Source organism: Panicum virgatum, chromosome 3K (assembly GCF_016808335.1).
Source record: "Panicum virgatum strain AP13 chromosome 3K, P.virgatum_v5, whole genome shotgun sequence".
NCBI classification, from domain to species: Eukaryota; Viridiplantae; Streptophyta; class Magnoliopsida; order Poales; family Poaceae; genus Panicum; species Panicum virgatum.
The window spans coordinates 53,337,274-53,357,844 of NC_053138.1; the positions used below are offsets into that span (position 1 = coordinate 53,337,274).

At 46.7% G+C, this 20,571-nt stretch overlaps 1 protein-coding gene and 1 pseudogene across 2 annotated transcripts; one reads left to right on the top strand and one right to left on the bottom strand.

Moving 5' to 3' along the window:
- Positions 1 to 342: 342 nt before the first annotated feature.
- Positions 343 to 1,224, bottom strand: LOC120701040 (annotated as a pseudogene).
- A 17,214-nt stretch (positions 1,225 to 18,438) lies between these two features.
- On the top strand, positions 18,439 to 20,319 carry LOC120701535 (transcription factor BHLH133-like). Of its 2 annotated transcripts, none has more exons than XM_039985543.1 (4): positions 18,439 to 19,559; positions 19,642 to 19,695; positions 19,787 to 19,918; positions 20,006 to 20,319. In XM_039985543.1, the coding sequence occupies exons 1-4, from the start codon at positions 19,236 to 19,238 to the stop codon at positions 20,135 to 20,137; spliced, it is 642 nt and encodes a 213-aa protein (XP_039841477.1). In that variant the 5' UTR covers positions 18,439 to 19,235; the 3' UTR covers positions 20,138 to 20,319. The 2 variants fall into 2 exon arrangements, with proteins under 2 accessions (XP_039841477.1, XP_039841478.1); XM_039985544.1 differs by having other exon boundaries at positions 20,042 to 20,319.
- Positions 20,320 to 20,571: the final 252 nt, after the last annotated feature.

Consider the following 20,571-nt stretch of genomic DNA (forward strand, 5'->3'; position numbering starts at 1 on the left):
TTTCAAGTTCTTGTGCTTTTGCACCACATATGCTCTCGCCTTAAAATATATCACAATCTAGTAAAAAGTTGCCAGCAGGAAACATGCTAGCAGCATCATAATGCCTTCGTATGTGTATTTGCTAAACAGTTAGTGTTGAGTATATATGTTTTATCTGTTACCTTCAAGCACACCCAGGCTCAAGTTGCAGAACTGCCTTGGGCGGCCTCGCCTCCTAACCAAGTCCCAGGCTCCCTTAGTTCCCAAAAAGTTTTGGGAAAATTGGCCGCTGGACACCGTTAAAAGGTGTCTTTTGCTCTAGACCACTAAAAAATTATGACTTTGCTGAGACACATTGAAATTCTATGGTAGTTTGCTACCGGACACTATAGTGTATATAATAGGACAAGTATACCCTTGCCGCTGCCATGGCCGGCGCTCTCGCGCACCGCAGCCAGCCCTGACCGCGGCTCGAGCCCATCCGCGGGCGCAGGAGGGCTCGGCTAGCACCGGCGCGAGTGAGGAGGACAGGGCCATCCAGAGGAGCTCGCAGCCGACGACGGTGCAGCCGGCCTCGACGCCGCCGCCGGCGCGGTGGACGAGGGACTGGAACAGCGGGTGGCCCACGAGCTCCTCGGCGATGAGGTACCGGCGGCGCGACTTGCCGGCGTAGACCGGGTGCAGGCCCTTGGGCACCTCGTCCGCGCCGAGGAACGACGCGCCTGGCCCGCGCTCGCTGCCGCCGGCGACCTCCTCCTCGCCGGGCGACGATGGCGCGCGCGATGCGGCTGGACGAGTGCCACCTCCGGATCATGCACCGCAGCTTGCTCAGCCCGCCCTTCGCCATTGATGAATCGATGGATCGGCCGGTAAGACTCCCTCGGCCGCCTCCTCCTCGGATGCACACGCACGCACGGGGCGCGGTGCGGCGTCCAGCGACACACGCACGCGCAGTTCACGAATGAAGCGGAGAGGTTTTGGGGAGAGTGGATTGGCCGCTGGAGGTCTGCCCACGACCCTCCATGCGGCGCCCGCTCGAGCTTACCGTGGCGCTCGATCCTAGCAGTGGGGTCTGCTCCCGGCGGCCGCGGTGCTTGATTCCGGCAGTGGAGCCTGCTCCCGGCGGCCGCGGCGCTCGATTCCTGCAGTGGAGCCTGAACCTGGCGGCCGCGGCGCTCGATTCCGGAGGGGGCTCCTTCAGGCTACCGTCGAATCGGCCGGTGGGAGATGGAATTGAGTCAAGCATTAAGCCTAGGAAGAAGATAGGGAAGGGTAGATGAGTCAGTTCCAGTAGCCTTTTATTAAAATTAAATATTATAAGTGTGGCAGAACCGCCTAAATTATCCCGGCTCAAGTGCGCAGGCCATCACCATAAAGGCAACATTAGCTTAAACGCACTTCAAACGGAACAATTTTTGGTCTGTCGGGTAACGTCCCGATACAACCACCGATTCTCGGATCGAACAAGCATACCCCGCACGAAGGCGAGTCCAGAGATATTACAACCACAATTTTTCAACACAGGTACAGTAATGATTACAAACCAGTTAAAACCATTATTACAAAGCCAACTTAAGTAAAACAGTTATACAAACCATAACTTAAGTTCAGAGTTTACAACAGCGGAAGATAAAACACGACTGCTACAACACGTCGCAAAAGGACACTAGACTAGCCCAAGCATGGTATCACTCGTCATAGTCATTGCCGGTCGCAGACGTATCCCACTCTACGGACCAGCCAGGAGGCAATGAGCAAGGGTAGGTCAAGCTAGCGATCTGATCCTCAAAACTCATACCTGAAAGAGAGTTCAACAGCTGTAAGGATCGATGGACCAAGAGGGGGGGTGAATTGGGCCTTTTTCAAAATTCTAAAGCAATAAAACAACCTTAACCTATGCAAGGCTAGTAAGGCTCAATTCACCAACCGGCTAAACAAAGCAAACTACACAAGCTAACAAAGATATGAAACTAAGCAAGGTTAAGCTATGATCTCTAAGGTCAAGCACATGAAAGAAAGCATGAAAGTAAGTGCTTGAAATGAAAGAGAGTGCAAGAGACAACCGGATTTTTCCCGTGGTGTCGATGTGTTGGCACACACCCCTAATCCACGTTGTGACACTCACTAAGAGTCTTGTCACCTCCCATGTCACCGAGACTTGGGCGCTCACTAAGAGTCTCTGTTCACCATCCCGGCGTGGTGGAGCTCAAGCCACGTACAATCTTCTTCTCCGGGCTCCCACAATCCTTGGCAAGCTCCGCGAGAAACACTTCGATCACCAAGATCGTCTAGGTGCTGCCAAACACCAAGAGTAACAAGTTCCTAAGCCTTCACTTGACCTACACTCAGTTGGCCCTAGCTCAAGCACACTTGCTACACTTGCAATGGATGAGTTCTTCAAGGTTGAAACACAAACTAAGCATTAGATCTTCTCTCTTTTGCTCAAAGCTCTATCTCTTCTTCTCAAGGGTGGCCTCAGGTTTTCAAGGTGTCAAAGGCAACTGAAATGAACCAGGGGGTACCCTTATATAGAGTGGAGGAGGTCACATAGCCGTTGGAGGTTTTCTGCCGAAAAACCGTGACCACCGGAAGAACCGACGGTATAGAAAATATGGGCATCGGTTCAACCGGTCTCTCTGTGTCAAAGAAGTAGCCGTTGGAGTTCTGACACAGTATCCACGCTTGCGTCATTGCACCGGTGCATGCTCCGTAGGGGCATCGGTTCAACCGGTGCTGAAGAGGTTCGCTGATCAACTCAAACAAGCGTTCTGGAACAAAGTACATCCAATGCACTGGTGCTTTGTTTCTGAACCATCGGTTCAACCGGTGCTGAAGAGAAGTTGGAGTCCATCAAACATGCTCTCTGGAACAAAGGACTTTCATTGCACCGGTGCTTTGATTTCGGAGCGTCGGTTCAACCGGTGCTGAAGAGAGGTTGAAATCCATCAAAACATGCTCTCTGGAACAAAGGACTTTCATTGCACCGGTGCTTATCTTCTTGACCATCGGTTCAACCGGTGCTTTACTTGATATCTGCCTTCATCCAGAGAAGATGGACCGACAGGGCATCGGTCCTTCCGCCATGCATCGGATGCTCCGATGCTTGTGCACCGGTTCAACCGGTGCTACTGATTTTCTTTGTTTTCAGCTGTTTTGACTTGGATTCGAATGTGACTTTGATTGTTTCTTCTTCCAGGAGTTGTGTTGACTTCTATTGACCATCTTTTGCTGTTTTTGAGTGAGTGTGTAATATGTCTAGGGCCAACTCAAGTTTGATCAAGCTACTAACTCATGAACCCCTCTTAATAGTGCGATCACTACAAAACTATAAAACCTATACTAACCTAAGTGTCCTTCTCAACCTTGTGACACTTAGGACTAGAAAGATCCTTAGCCTTGACAAATATAAGTTAAAAGCCGAGATCGCCTTTTTGAATGACCGAAATTGAGGGGCCTCTTTTGACATATGACCAAATGAGCGATAATGATCTATTAAGCTGCACAAACTCATTAGTCACAATAATGGTTGTCATTAATCACCGAAACATACCTTGAGTGCCTAGATGCTTACAATCTCCCCCTTTTTGGTGATTGATGACAACACAAACATAAATAACGAGAGAGCGAGAAAGATAAAGCAGGAAAAACACGAGCAAACCAAAAGCAGGACCAAAGAGCTCAACGGCTCAAACGAAATCCATAGATATGTCTCAAAGAGCGGCATACTCAAGCGACAAATGTACATATCCATGAATTAACACCAAATGTGATACAAAGAATCAAAGTCCTGATAACTACGAGCTCTCTCTCTAGCTCTACCCTCCCCCTAACTCTCTACCCTCCCCCTAACACCTCTCCCCCTTTGGCAACAAAGCACCAAAAAGGAAGGCGATCTAATCCTGAGCAGGAGAAGGCGGGGTCTTCCGGCTGGGTCCGGTGGAGAACTGAGCGGCGGAGTCGTCGGCGTCGTCGTCTGTCCAGTCGTCGTCGACCGAAGAAGACTTCTGCTCGACCGGAGTCATCGGAGCAGCAGAAGTAGCTGGAGTAGCGGTAGGAGCTGGCGCGGCGACGATCGTGGAGTCCGTCGGAGGAGCAGACGTGACGGGAGTCAGGTCTGGCTGAGTGGGGCGCACGACGGACGGACGGAGCACCTCGGGCTGAGAAGGAGAGTCGAACGTGAGTGACTGAGCCGAGGGGTGCTGGAGCTGGTGTAGGATCTGCTGCTGTCTATGAAACTCTGCACGCTGCTCGGCTGTCCAGACACTAGGCTGTGGAGCAGGAGCCGGGGCAGCAGTAGGAACAGGACTGGCAAACAACCCGGTCGGTAGAAGTGGTGACACCGGGAAAGATGACAAGGGTGTTTGCATGAAACCGCCAGCAGGTGGAGGAGGAGCAGTGGGGTCGAACTGGAGCTGCTGGGGTGTAGGGAGCTGAGGCTCAGGCAGTCCAGTGTGTCGGTACAGCTGACCGAAGCATCCCGAGAAGAAGGTAAACATCTGCTGCTGGATCTGGGACTGCTGCTGAAGCTGTAACCTCATGGCCTCCTGCTGCTGCCGAATCCCCTCAGGCACTAGAGTCTGGGCCTCCTGCTGGCGAGCCTGCTCGGCCTGCATGCTCAGCTGAGCTGCTGCAAATCTGTCCTGCTGATCTGAGAGCCGAGTAAGAATAGCAGCGAGTGCATCGGGCTGAGTGACCTGAGCAGTGGAGACTGGAGGAGCGGGGGCTCGTGCTGCACCAGAAGATCCTGCCTCATCATCATGAGCTCCTCGAGGGACGGTAACAGTGGGAATGAAGTCCTCGTCATCCTCCGAGTCCTCTGAGTCAGTGATCAGGTAGTGTGGGAGCTGGGCCTCTGCAGCTGCTAGTGAAGCGTCCTCGGCTGCTGTCGGATCATCTGCAACTCTGCCCTCAGCCAAGAAACACTCATCCAGAACCCTCTGTGCTCGGCGCTGGCCTGTCGAGCCACGACGACCGTCTCGAGGAGTAGCTGGTGAGTAGAAACTGAACTGTGTCCTCGAGTGCTCCAGCTCATCCATGTGCTCGTTCTGACTTAGCTGAGCCAGAATCCAACAGATCCAATGAGCAAACGGATGCCGACGGTGAACTGTCATGCCATCCAGAATCACATCCTCTAGCTCGCAGATAAAGAAGTCGACTAGGTCAAAGTCACGACCTGTCATGATATAAAGTAGGAGCCACTGCTGCAGAGCTGTGATCCCCTCGTTGTATCCAATCCGGAACAACAGACTCTTCCTAAGAGCTAAGTGGATAGTGTGCGCCATGGGAGTCAGCCTGTCCGGAGTCCTCGGTGTGCCAGGCAGGAAGGGCTGCTGAAAAAGAACACTGATCTCCTCGTCAGAAGGGACATGAGACTCATGAGGACGTCGAGGAGGTACCGTGCTGCCATAAGCCTAATAGTGTATGAAGTGTGGCTCCTCGGCAATCTGAACTCCAAGATAGGTAGCCAGTCGTGCTCGGGTCAGACGATAGTGCCTCTCCTGGAACATGAAGTCAATAAACTGCCGGTCCTCCTCAATAAACAGAGTGGCGTAGAAGACTCGAACCCACTCTCGAATATACCTGGACCTCTCACTGAGTAGAGCAGGCAATCCAACATATCTCTCAAAGAGAGGAAGCACTGGAGTCCCACCTGCTGCTACACGCATAGCTACCCAATGGAGCATCTTGTGCTCACTAATCTTGATGTCCAACTGGCAGTAGGTGTGGTAAAAAGACTCCTGAAGCAGAGTGTAAAAACGACGATCAACTCCGACATCCCTCTGCTCGGGAAACCACTGCTCCAGGGGTCACATAACGCAGTCTCTTGACCCTAGGTCCTGGAATACCCCTGAGATCGAACAACTCAACCTCGGGCAGCTCCTCACCACTGTCCTGACCACCTGTCTGAGTCTGACTGTCGGTGTGCTGCTGCGGTGCATGACCTGCTCCCCTCTGAGTGCCACCACCTCGAGTCCGTGGACGTGAACGGGACTCAGGTGTGGCCTGAGCTGTCTGAGTACGTCCTGAGCGACGTAACTGCTGCTATGGCTCCCCCTGAGCCTGAGGATCCCTGATCCTGAGTGAGCCCTGCCTGTCAGCTGCGTCTGCCACTGCCTCGGCCTGCTCTCGCTCGCGGTCCTCACGGGTGCGCTTCTTCTTTTTTCTGCACAATCATCTTGCTCTTTCCTTTCTTGTCTCCTGCCATCTGTCATAGAAGTAGTATGATGGGATATGAGCCTAAAACAAGAATTCTAGTGGATATCCTCGGAAAGAGCACACTAACAAAGATCTTGAAGTGTTTGAGCAAGAGTGTGATTTGTGCAAGGTAAGTAATATATGTGAGCATGTGTGTAACTGAAGTGAAACAGAGACACAACACATGACGAGGAGGTTAAGATCATACCCTGATAGATCAAATGAGGAAAAACCGACAAAAACATCACAAGTTGTCTTAGAGACAAACTGTCGAACACCTTGAGTGCAGATGAGCACAAGGTGGGAGGGGCACGGTGAGCTCGGTTCCCTGCGCGTGAGGAGATTCAGAGGAGGATGGAGGTGCACGGCGCGCGGAGAAGGCGTGCTGGCTCTGCAGGCGGCGGCGCTGGACTTGGATGGCGGCGGCCTGGGGTCAGCGGCGCACAGACGGCGCAGGCGCGGAGCAGGGCGGTGCGAGCATGGCTCGGGCGCGAGGTCTGTGGCGCGGCGGCGAAGCGATGCAGGAGCGGCGCGCGTGCGGCAGCGAAAGGGCGGCGCAGGAGTGGCGGCGGCGTACGGGCGCGGGGTGCAGGGCGGCAGTTTCGCGGGGAGGAAGAGGAACAGGAGTGAGACTGACGCGTGGGCCCGCGGAAGGATTAAGTGAAAACAGAACGGACGGGCCCGCCAACCCAAAGCACCGGAAGGTCCGATGGTGCAGAGAAAAGACCGTCGGTGTAATCACCGGTGTAAGTTTGACCAGATCTGAACGAGATTGAAACGTGGTCAGAAGGGCACCGGAAGATCCGCCACTGAGGCACCGGAACATCCGATGGGCGTCGGTGTATCTGCAGGAGTAAGGTCCAGAGGCTATGCAAGGCCCATTTACTCCACGCAGTAGCACCGGTTGAACCGATGCTGAAGCGTCGGTTCATCCGCCATACATCGGAAGCACCGGTGAGCCATCGGAGTAACGGCCGGAGGTTGTTCCAGAGGCGTTGCAGAAACCTAGCCACGAAGACTTAAGCACCGGTTGAACCGATGAGATGAAAAACACGGCGTCGGTTTAACCGGTGGTTAAAGAAATTTTCTGCTGAACTACAAACTCTACTTCTGATCCAAAAACTCAAAGCCAAAGCCATAAACACTCAGTTTTGGATCATTTTCGAGAGACAACCTCACCCCTCAAACACTCAAACTAAATGCTCGCAAGCTTTTATATTAACTTAGGCAAATTAAGAACCAAGCGAGGTTTAAACACAAAAAACCAAATGTATGAGCCACTTTGCCTATGAACTTAGAGATTTAAACTTTAAGTTCGATAGGACGTGACTCAATAGGCATGAAAGCACAACATTGATCTTATCACTCTTGTGGAGATGATATATCATATTTAGCATGAATATCTTTCTCGAAGTGTGATTTGCTCCCTTGTGATGCTACTAACGTGATGCAATGCCAATGCAAAGCGTGAAATTAAACATGGATGCATTCTATATGACAAGCACATGCATTGCAAAATTTAAATCTATCTTGTCAAGTTTGAACCCTCGTCAAGCTTCTTCATGATGAACCATTCTTCATGCCATGAGCAAAACCAAGACCACCGGCTCATGCAAGACCCATGTTCATCACTATCTTGACAAGGTTAGACAAGCCCCTAGCACATGTACATATGAAATGCATCTATATGACAAGGCAATTATATGACGTTAGAAGCATCTAGAACGTTAAGCTCACTCCTTAGCCTAACAAAAGTACTCTCGTCTAAAGGTTTTGTGAATATATCCGCCAATTGCTCCTCGGATCTCACACCTTGTAGAGATATATCTCCTTTGGCTTCGTGATCACGCAAGAAGTGATGGCGAATATCAATGTGCTTTGTGCGAGAGTGTTGAACCGGATTTTTGGCAATTTTTACGGCACTTTCATTATCACAAAGGAGCGGGATCCTATCTAGTTTCACACCAAAGTCCAAAAGGGTTTGCTTCATATATAGGATTTGGGCACAACATGCACCGGCCGCTATATATTCCGCTTCCGCGGTGGACAAAGCCACGGAATTTTGCTTCTTACTCGACCAAGAAACTAGAGAACGCCCAAGCAAGTGGCAACCCCCGGAGGTACTCTTGCGATCCACACGGCTTCCGGCAAAATCCGAATCCGAGTATCCCAAGAGATCTAAACTAGCGCCTTTGGGGTACCACAAGCCTATGCTAGGGGTGTGCTTGAGATACCGAAGGATCCTATTCACAGCCGAAAGGTGTGACTCCTTTGGGTTAGCTTGAAAGCGGGCACACAAGCACACACTAAACATTATATCGGGCCTAGATGCGGTAAGGTAAAGCAAAGACCCTATCATTGAACGATAGAGGGATTGATCAACCGGTTTACCGTCCACATCCAAGTCGAGATGCCCATTGGTTGCCATGGGTGTCTTGATTGGCTTGCACTCATCCATCTTGAACTTCTTCAAGATATCTTTAGTATATTTTTCTTGATGGATGAATGTCCCTTCCTTCATTTGTTTGACTTGAAAACCAAGGAAGAAGGTCAATTCGCCAATCATGGACATCTCGAATTCCCTAGACATCATGGTAGCAAACTCATGGCTTAGTAAATCATTAGTTGAGCCAAAGATAATATCGTCAACATAAATTTGACAAATGAAAAGATCCCCGTTGACGTCTTTTGTGAACAACGTGGTGTCCACCCTCCCGATCTTGAAGCCTTGCATGATTAGGAAGTCACGAAGCCTCTCATACCAAGCCCTTGGAGCTTGTTTTAGCCCATAGAGTGCCTTGTGCAACCTATAAACATGGTTAGGATTCCTCGGATCTTCAAACCCGGGAGGTTGCTCAACATAAACAAGTTCGTTAATAACGCCATTTAAGAATGCACTTTTCACATCCATTTGATACAACTTAATGTTATGATGTGAAGAGTAAGCAAGAAGGATACGGATAGCTTCAAGTCTTGCGACCGGAGCAAAGGTTTCACCAAAATCCAAACCTTCGACTTGAGAAAACCCTTTTGCCACAAGTCTTGCTTTGTTGCGTATCACCACCCCATGTTCATCTTACTTGTTTCGAAAGACCCACTTGGTGCCGATGATGTTCTTGTCTTTTGGAGGAGCTTCGAGGACCCAAACTTCATTGCGGGTGAAGTTGTTCAATTCTTCTTGCATGGCCATCACCCAATCCGAGTCCTCAAGCGCTTCCTCTATGCTAGTGGGTTCAATACAAGAAACAAACGAGTGATGTTCACAAAATGAAGCATGCTTAGAGCGAGTTCTTACTCCCTTGGAAGGACTACCAATGATTTGACCAATTGGATGATCCTTGGAGATGCGACCATGCTTCACTAGCGGTATTTGCGTGGATGGTTGTTGGGGTGGATCTTGTGTGACTTGTACTTGTTGTGGAACACTTTGCTCTTCTTGTTCTTGGACTTGGGGTGTTGGTGTTGGCACATCTTCTTGAGGTAGTGGATCATCTTTTTCTTGATCTTTATCCACTTGGGGTGCCTTGGAGGTGCTTGGTGTAGATGAGGAAGGTCCTCCCCCTTGATCATTGCCTTTATGCACCTCTTCCGGCTTGATATCCCCAATGGACATATTCTTCAAAGCTTCATCAATCTCTTCATCACCTACATTTTCATAGCCAACAACCTCCTCTTGGGAGCCATTAGATTCATCAAACTCCACATCACATGTTTCTTCAACTAACCCGGAGGTTTGATTGAATACTCTATATGCTTTGGAGTTTGATGCATAACCAAGAAAGAAACCTTCATCACATCTACTTTCAAACTAACCGAGCCTTTTCTTCTTATAGATGAAGCATTTGCAACCAAAGACTCGAAAGTAGGATATATTTGGTTTCTTCCCGGTGATGAGCTCATATGGAGTTTTCTTGAGGAGTCGGTGGGGATACACTCGGTTGGATGCATGACACGCCGTGTTGATTGCTTCCGCCCAAAACTTCTCGGACGTGCCATAATCATCCAACATTGCTCTTGCTAGGGTGATGAGTGTCTTGTTCTTTCTTTCCACCACTCCATTTTGTTGAGGTGTGTAGGTGGCGGAAAACTCATGCTTGATGCCCTCTTCATCGCACCATTCTTCAATCTTCATATTTTTAAACTCGGTGCCGTTGTCACTACGGATCTTCACAATTGGGGAGTTGTACTCCCTTTGAGCTCTTCTTGCAAAAGTCTTGAAGATTTCCGGAGTTTCACCCTTATCGCCTAGAAACATAACCCAAGTGTAACGTGAAAAATCATCAACAATTACTAGGCAATAGAGGTTACCACCAATGCTCTTGTATGTAGTTGGACCAAAGAGATCCATGTGAAGTAGCTCGAGCGGCTTGGAGGTAGACAACATCGTCTTGATAGGATGATGTGTTGCAACTTGCTTCCCGGTTTGACATGCTTTACATAGCTTGTTCTTGTCAAATGTGACATCCTTCAAGCCGGTGATCATCCCTCTCTTGTGGGCTTTCTTGAGGTTGCTCATGCCAATATGAGCAATTCTTCTATGCCAAAGCCACCCAAGAGAAGACTTGGTGAAGAGGCATGTCATGGTACTTGTTTGCTTTGAAGAGAAGTCCACTAAATAGATGTTGCCATGCCTAAACCCCGTGAATACCATTGACTTGTCTTCTTCAAGAGTTACTACAACACCATTCTTGTCAAAGGTACACGTTAGTCCCAGATCACACAATTGAGCAATAGAAATAAGATTAAAACTAAGTGCTTCTACAAACAAGACATTAGAAATGGATAAATCTTTAGAGATAGCTATTCTACCCAAACCTAAAACTTTTCCCCTTGAGTTATCACCATAGGTGACATGTTCATGATCGCCGGGGTCTTCAAGAGAGGTGAACATGCTATCATTGCCGGTCATGTGTTGAGAGCAACCGCTATCAAGTACCCAATGTTTTCCACCGGCTTTGTAGTTCACCTACACACATGAGAATTCAATTTTGAGTTTTGGGAACCCAAACAAGCTTTGGGCCTTGCACATGTGTGACAAGAGCTTTTGGGACCCAAAGTTGCTTGGGGAGCTTTTTCTTTGACTCCTTAGTGAGTTTGCCAATAAACTTGGCCTTCACCTTGCCCTTCACTTTACTCAAGAGAAAATGGTTATTTTGAAACATTGAAGAGTAATTCTTGGGTAAATTAGGAAGAGGACGTGATGGTAAAGTGCACTCCCTAGTGTGGTGCCCGGTGACTTGGCAATGTTGGCAATATGATCCAACTTCCTTGATGAAGCTAATCTTGATCTCCGGAGAAGGAGTAGTGCCTTGATTTGGCTCCGGAAATGAACCAAGACCTCTCTTGCCATAGTCACGTGCATTGTTGAAGAGAATTTCCTTGTGGATGTATTCTCCTCTTGAGAGCTTCTCCACACTACTCTTGAGGCTTGCCACTTGATCCATCAATTCCTTTTCCCTAGAAGGTACAAGCTTGGGCAAAGCATTAGTGGCATTTGCATTAATGAGTAGGTCATCACATGAAGTAGAAGCATTGACCTTCTCAATAGTTTCATGAGCAAAGTTCTCAAGACTTTGGTCAATTGCTTCATAGGCAAATTCAAGTTCTTGATATTTGTGAGCCAACTCCCTATGCTCTTGTTTAAGCTTTTTGTGGCTCTCTTCAACTTGCTTAGCAAGTACAAGTGACTCATTGTGCTTTTTGAGCAAGTCATTGTACTTGCCAAGCAAGTCGGAGTGGGCAAGCTCTAACTTGGCATGAGTGCTCTCAAGAATCTTGACTTTGCCCTTTTCCCTCTTGATGACGGATGTGTACTCATTAATGAGATTAGTGAATTCATAAGGATCAAGCTCTTCATCACTTTCATCTTCACTATCTACCTCACATACCTTGGTGTTATCTTTTGCCTTGAGGCACATTGGAGGTGGAGGTAGTGATGGTTCTTCATTTGTGAGGGCGATGGTGATTATGTCTTCTTCATCACTTGAATCTTCGCTTGATGAGACATCGGTCACCCATTCTTGTTTTTCCACCAAGAAGCTTCTCTTGGTGTGCCCTTTCTTCTTTGGGAAGAGCTTGGTCTTCTTGTCATGGCTCTTCTTCTTCCCAAGCTTCTTGTTCTTGTTCTTCTTCTCATCTTCTTCATCATCACTTGAATCATGGTGATGTTTGCCTTTGTTGTCCTTCTTCCTTTTGTCCGGCTTGGGGCAATCGGGAGAGATGTGGCCTTTTTCTCCACAATTATAGCAAGTTTTGTTCTTGACATCTCCCCATGGCCGGAACATTCTTCTTTTGGGGTCAAAGTTGAAACCCTTCTTGTTGATCTTGTCATTCAAGCGTGTGAACTTCCTCATCATGAGAGCAAGTTCTCCATCATCTTCTTCATCGGATGAGCTCTCATGATGATCCTCTTCTTCATTGCTTGAGCTTGATTCTTGCTTGACCATCTTGAGCTTGCGGGATTTGTTAGCCTTGGTTTTGAGAGCAATTGACTTGCTTGTTGTTGGCTCTTCGGTCATACCAAGGATACTCATTTCATGAGCGCGAATTTCGCCCACAAGCTCTCCCACTTCCATTGTATCAAGATTCTTCTTTTGAAGCATAGCATTGATAATGTTGTACTTGGGCTTCGGAAGGAGCATGAGAATCTTGCGGTTGATGGAGCCACTGTCAATTTTGGAAACTTCAAGAGCATTAATGTCCTTGACAATGACATTCAAGCGGGAATACATATCATTGCAATTTTCATGAGCAAGCATTTTAAAAGAATCATATTTTGCTCTAAACAAGTGATATTTTTGTTCTCGGACTTTTGTGGAGCCTTCATGAATTTCAATTAGCTCTTTCCATATATCACTTGCTAAGTCCATGCCATTTACTCTAGCAAAGACTTCCTCACTAATGGCTTCGAAAATTGCATTTCTAGCCTTTGCATTCCATTTTAATTGCTCCGTGGTGGGAGTTTCGGTGAACCCGGTCTTTGTTGCCAACCACACTTCGGGGGCAATCGCATCAAGGTATGCGGCCATACGAACTTTCCAATAGGCAAAGTTCTTGCCCTCGAAGTGAGGCGGCGAACCTCCCATCTTGGCCATAGCTCTAGGCGGTGAAGCCTAATGATCCAAATGAGCAACGAGGCTCTGATACCAATTGTAAGGATCGATGGACCAAGAGGGGGGGTGAATTGGGCCTTTTTCAAAATTCTAAAGCAATAAAACAACCTTAACCTATGCAAGGCTAGTAAGGCTCAATTCACCAACCGGCTAAACAAAGCAAACTACACAAGCTAACAAAGATATGAAACTAAGCAAGGTTAAGCTATAATCTCTAAGGTCAAGCACATGAAAGAAAGCATGAAAGTAAGTGCTTGAAATGAAAGAGAGTGCAAGAGATAACCGGATTTTTCCCGTGGTGTCGATGTGTTGGCACACACCCCTAATCCACATTGTGACACTCACTAAGAGTCTTGTCACCTCCCATGTCACCGAGACTTGGGCGCTCACTAAGAGTCTCCGTTCACCATCCCGGCGTGGTGGAGCTCAAGCCACGTACAATCTTCTTCTCCGGGCTCCCACAATCCTTGGCAAGCTCCGCGAGAAACACTTCGATCACCAAGATCGCCTAGGTGCTGCCAAACACCAAGAGTAACAAGTTCCTAAGCCTTCACTTGACCTACACTCAATTGGCCCTAGCTCAAGCACACTTGCTACACTTGCAATGGATGAGTTCTTCAAGGTTGAAACACAAACTAAGCATTAGATCTTCTCTCTTTTGCTCAAAGCTCTATCTCTTCTTCTCAAGGGTGGCCTCAGGTTTTCAAGGTGTCAAAGGCAACTGAAATGAACCAGGGGGTACCCTTATATAGAGTGGAGGAGGTCACATAGCCGTTGGAGGTTTTCTGCCGAAAAACCGTGACCACCGGAAGAACCGACGGTATAGAAAATATGGGCATCGGTTCAACCGGTCTCTCTGTGTCAAAGAAGTAGCCGTTGGAGTTCTGACACAGTATCCACGCTTGCGTCATTGCACCGGTGCTTGCTCCGTAGGGGCATCGGTTCAACCGGTGCTGAAGAGGTTCGCTGATCAACTCAAACAAGCGTTCTGGAACAAAGTACATCCAATGCACCGGTGCTTTGTTTCTGAACCATCGGTTCAACCGGTGCTGAAGAGAAGTTGGAGTCCATCAAACATGCTCTCTGGAACAAAGGACTTTCATTGGACCGGTGCTTTGATTTCGGAGCGTCGGTTCAACCGGTGCTGAAGAGAGGTTGAAATCCATCAAAACATGCTCTCTGGAACAAAGGACTTTCATTGCACCGGTGCTTATCTTCTTGACCATCGGTTCAACCGGTGCTTTACTTGATATCTGCCTTCATCCAGAGAAGATGGACCGACAGGGCATCGGTCCTTCCGCCATGCATCGGATGCTCCGATGCTTGTGCACCGGTTCAACCGGTGCTACTGATTTTCTTTGTTTTCAGCTGTTTTGACTTGGATTCGAATGTGACTTTGATTGTTTCTTCTTCCAAGAGTTGTGTTGACTTCTATTGACCATCTTTTGCTGTTTTTGAGTGAGTGTGTAATATGTCTAGGGCCAACTCAAGTTTGATCAAGCTACTAACTCATGAACCCCTCTTAATAGTGCGATCACTACAAAACTATAAAACCTATACTAACCTAAGTGTCCTTCTCAACCTTGTGACACTTAGGACTAGAAAGATCCTTAGCCTTGACAAATATAAGTTAAAAGCCGAGATCGCCTTTTTGAATGACCGAAATTGAGGGGCCTCTTTTGACATATGACCAAATGAGCGATAATGATCTATTAAGCTGCACAAACTCATTAGTCACAATAATGGTTGTCATTAATCACCGAAACATACCTTGAGTGCCTAGATGCTTACAACAGCAAGGCTGAGTATTCTAATACTCAGCAAGACTTAACCGCCAACGGGTATAAGTAGCCCACCTTAGCTAGACTGTGCAAGGCTTTGTGAGACTCTGGTTTTCTTTTGCTGAAAAGCAATAAAGAGTATGTCCTTACTTTCAAGTTTTAGCTTTCAAGATTCTAGTTGATTAACCATTCTATGTAAGCAACTACTATCCAATCATGGTAGAAAACTAAGCAAACATCAAGATTGATTAAAGTATTGTTGCTCTTCTTACTCTGTGTGGCAAAGAGATCAAGCAGTCTCATTTCATCGTGAGAGGCAGACGATTCTGAATCGAAATTCAACCTTGCAAGGATAACCTAGCACACACGTCTGAAACACCGTCGGGTCATCCCCAAACAACCGTTGACCTTTCTTTCCGGCTTGTGGATAGGAACACTCTCCCCGACTACAGGGCTCCAAGGTCCACCCTTCTACGAGGTCCACCCTTGTCCCTTGAAGTCGTAGTGTTGCGCAACATAAAAATAAAACCTATCCCTAAGAGAGAGTGTCAGGTATATCCACTCCCCGGTCCAATCGGCTACTAGGCTTGCCGCGTACCATATTGACGGCATGTGGCTAGTACTTTCAAAGACTTAACCAACGCTACCACACACCGCGACCTTAGCAAGTTCATTAACACAGACGGGGTCTCACGTGAAGTTATGATATCGATCACAACCCCGTCCGTCGTCCTTATATTGTTAACAGAAAGTAAACAGGCAATTCCTATAAAGCTCGCGAGTGACAGGCAATCACTCGACTTTTATCGGTCCTATAAGCTTAGCAAGTAGTCGAACTCAAGTCTAGTGTTCAGTACATAGGTTCCTAGGATCATGCATCTAGAGTTTCAATTCAAATCCTAAGAACTGTAAATGCACAAGTAAGTAATACAGTAAAAGATATTAATTTGAAATATAGGTTATGTCCGGGGCTTGCCTTCTCGGTAGTCGCTAACTATTTCAGCTCTAGGCTCTTCCGAACTTTGGTTCGGGGCTTCAGTTAGTTCAGCAGTGTTTACTTAAGCTTCGAAATCACCTCCGTCAGATTCCGGGATCAGCTCGTACGTCCCGTCCGATAAGGCAGTCGTGTCTACATGTAATGCAAGAACAGTATTATAAACACACATGGGCAATTATTTATAGAGTAGTTAAATAACAAAACTAACTACACAAGGCATCATGATCAACAGTACAAAAGAAGTTGACTAACTTCATAAACAAGTGGGGGTGGTTTTCTTATAACAAACAAAACATAGTTTGCTAACAAAACAACTACTCATAGTACAAACAGTAATAAATTCTGCCAAAATTACACTAAACAGAACATGAATAAGGAAATATACCCTGTAAAAATCATGCCAAGACAGGTAGCCATTTAATCACAACAAATCATTCATGCAGGCAGCACATAGAACAAACTTGAACTATACAGGTCAAAATAAAGCAAAACAGAAGCTCAAAATTTAACAGTAGGTCAACACAGAAATAAACTAGCAACTGTGAATTTCTCATGATTTTATCTACAAAGAAATAAATATGAGAAAATAAACAAAACAGACAATAGATTAGCAAGATTTATTTTTAGCTCCTGATCTAGCCATGAACTGAATCTCAAACTTCCTGGACAAGCTAAGATACTCTAGACGAACACTCAGGAATATTTTCAGGATTTATTAGGAACAGAAACTATTTATCATAAATAAAGTCTATTAAACAAGGATTAAATCAAAGGAAAAGCTAAACATAAGAACTGAGCACGAAATTTTTATAGCAACACCAAATACATATGATTAAACCACCATAAAAATTTCATGGCAAGATCAGGCTTCACACAGTAGATAAGAAAAAGATAAATTCAGCCAATATTTATGCACTAGTAACACAAATCAAAATCTACAGCAACAACTTGCAACTAAAGCCTAACATATTATGGTTCTACTGCATAGATCTCTTCAAGAGGATTCCAAAACATCAAGATTTGCTATTTTATGAATTTTCTACGAATTGATATTGAATTTCAAAGTTCACTGAAAATCATAGCAAAGAAGTCCCTATAGCACTATTCAAATGTGTCACTGACTACGCAGATAACCCCCTGGGGTTTTTCAAATTCAAACACCGACATCCCTGGCCGGGTCAGAGAGGGAAGGCAGGGTTTGACCGGCCGTTTCCCGGCGAGGGGCTCACCGGCGGCGAGGGGTGGGTTGGGGAAAACGGAGAGGAAGTCGAGGCGGTTCTCGGGATGTGCTTGGGTCGCGAAACGAGGGCGAGAATAGGTCGGTCCACGGCGAACGGCGGACCGGTGGAGCTCGGAGCACGGCGGCGGGGTGTCTCCGGTGAGGTTCGGGCGAGGGGAGATGGTCTGGGAGTTGCGCGAGGGCAAGGCGGTGCTTGCTAGGGTGTCAGAGCGGGCGGAGAAGCGGCGGTGAGACGGCTCCGCGGTGGGGGTGAGCTCGCCAGGGTTCAAGCGGGGCGGCGGCGGCGTTCTGCGGTGTGAGAGCGAGGAGAGGGCAAAGGAACGCACGAAATCGAGTCCTGGGGTATGTGTAGTGCTCGGGCTCTCGCTAGAAGAGGGCGGCGAGCTCTGCCCGGGGCTGTCCACGGCGGCGTCGCGGTGGCGGCCGCCTGGGCGGCTCTGGAAGCGACGGGGCGCGTGGCACGGGAAGAAGAGGGCCAGCGCGAGGCTAGAGGGCGGTGGAGGAGGTCGTCTGCGACGCTTGGGTGCCAGCGCGCGGCGAATTAATGGCCGGAATGGCCGGGAAGGCGCCGGCGGGCGGCGCTGTCGGTGGACGGCGACGAGAAGCAGAGCAGGGAGGTGGGAGATGGGGATAAGGGTCGTTTTGCAATTTCAAAAAATTCCAGGGACCCCACTGTAAAATAGCGATAACTTTTAAACCAAAGCTCAAATGGAAAAGTTCCCAACATGAAAGTTGTTCAACTTTTCAAGATCTACAACTTTGATGTTGTGCAAAAATTTATTTGACCAAAGATTCAAGAGCTAAAATTAAAATCATTGAAGGGATTTTGAATTCTAGGAATTTTGTCTTTTTCAAAGCAAATTCACTTCAACCCTAGACTTAAAAGCAAAATTTGCTTCCATGCAATAAATGCACTGAAATTTTGCAAAAACACCCTCCGCAAAAGCTATATTCAGAAATAACTAAAGAAAGGACCTTGCATAAAATCATAATTACACATATAGCCTTTTATAATTACAAAAAGATCCTTTTTAAGCAAATCAAGCACATGATGCAAAGCAAACATACACAATTACTGTGCAGACACCTTTTTAATTACTGGGCAGACACCAGGGGTGTTACAATAAGTGATCTAGTGTCCCGTAGCAAATTACCATAAAATTTTAATGTGTCCCAGCAAAGTCATAATTTTTTAGTGGCCTGGAGCAAAAGACACCTTTTAACAGTGTCCAGCGGCCAATTTTCCCAAAAGTTTTCTACAGTACTCGTCACATCGAATTTTGAACACATGCATGAAGTATTAAATGCAGTTGAAATAAATAACTAATTACACAGTATAGTTGGTTAGGGCGAGATGAATCTTTTAAGCCTAATTAGTTCATGATTGGACATTAATTATCAAATAACAACGAAATATACTACAATACCAAAATCCAAACTTTTCGCGAACTAAACACAGCCTTAGTATTTCTTTTAGCAGGTAGGTCTTGACGAAAGAAAGCAGAAACTGAGCTGTGGCGTCATGATTCATGCAGCACACCATGGGAGTACTCTGCGCTGTTGATACCATTTTGTTTTTTTTCCATGAGCATCTTTGACAAACTTAAACTAACTGCGATTTGTACTTCATCCTTCTCTAATGTACTACTGATGATTCGCCAACGGCCAGATAGCACTTCTTCTCCACCATCAGACAGATTTGTCTGGTCCATATTTTCGCTCTGGTCGCTCTGGTTCTTGTGAACACTATTGATACTGCCTTGGAATCCATATAGCTTTCACTGCCCCTTTAGATGGAGTCAGTTAACCAAGAAATATAAGAAGCCGACATATAAAATATCATGTGGAGTGACAGCCACACTATATATACACACAAGCTCTCATGGTCTATATGCTCACCAAAGCATTGTTAAGAAGATTCATTAACAGAAATGGAAGCCGAGTGCACATCCTACTGGCGCTCTGTCGATGCGATCTCTGAGGAGTCGGAGATGATTGAGCACCTGCAGTCATTGTTATGGAGCAGCAATGATGTCAATCTGGTCCCCGGGCTCTGTTCTTCCAATGTTCCTTACAGTTTGCCTGGAGGCTCTCCCTTTTGTATCAACGACAATGAGAACAGTGCATTGGTGAGGAGTCCACCCTATGTAGATGTAGAAACTCTCGCTTCAACACATGGGGAAAAGGTAGGCAGCAAGAGGAAAGGTGAGACACATAAGGAGAACCATGGCGTGAAAGGACACGCTGCTCCCTTGGTAAGCGGAGGCCTGTATCTTTTCTTGTTGAGTGTTATGCTCTGGCTACTGCTGCAATTGTCTGATGGTATTGATCCTACAGGAACCGGGAGGTTGCAAGAAATCCAAAGCCAGCTCACAGAGTTGCTACGCAAAGGTTGCTAATTAGTCTCATTTTTCCATATTTGTTCTGATCTAGAGGGCTTTTAGTCTAGTACCTGACCACTTTATTTCCACGTTCTTAGCAGATGAGGAGGGAGAGGATTAATTCAAGGTTGAGGATACTTCAAGAGCTGATTCCTAATGGCAAGAAAGTGGACATCAGTACAATGTTGGACGAAGCAGTTCAGTATGTAAAGTTTCTTCATATGCAAATCAAGGTTTGTGTTCAGCCTTCGCTTAATTTGGATGGAGATCAGTACAATGTTTCAGAAAGAGAGAATTCAGATCATTCTATCGCTTTTCAGGGTCCTTATTTCCTTCTTGATTTTGTTGATGCACAGTTGTTGAGTTCGGATGAGTTGTGGATGTATTCACCCCTTGCCTATGACAGCGTCAACATGGGGATGCACCTGAACTCCTCGTCAGTACAAGAATGACATTATTCACTGAAAATGTCTTTTATTCAGAAATATGTTCCATCTTAGCATTCATGCTTTGTTCCCAAATAAATATAACACATGCTGTTGTACGGTTTTAACATATTTTTTCATTATGTAACACCCCCTCATGTAAAATATAAATGCCTGTACTGTATTTCCAGAAAAAGTTTTTGTACTGATGTTATTGACTAAGGCTTGCCAATGGAGTTGTTTTACTGTTCATAATACCGGAATATATCTTATAGCTTAGTCCAACATCCAATCTAATAAAAGTAAAATAAAAAAATTACATCAATTGTACTTTGAAAATACCGTAACTACGAAATTATTACAAAACCAATAATAACTATTGCTTCCAAAGGTTGTAACTTGTCAAAGATTCATATCCAAGAACAGAGAGCATTTTATTTGCAGCTGTTTCAACAAACCTA

Bases quoted from the DNA above. Each gene is read 5' to 3' on its own strand.
- LOC120701535 (XM_039985543.1), top strand. From the start codon at position 19,236: ATGGAAGCCGAGTGCACATCCTACTGGCGCTCTGTCGATGCGATCTCT. The intron at 19,696-19,786 runs GTTGCTAATTAG...CGTTCTTAGCAG, and splicing joins CACAGAGTTGCTACGCAAAG to ATGAGGAGGGAGAGGATTAA. The intron at 19,919-20,005 runs GTTTGTGTTCAG...ATCGCTTTTCAG, and splicing joins TTCTTCATATGCAAATCAAG to GGTCCTTATTTCCTTCTTGA.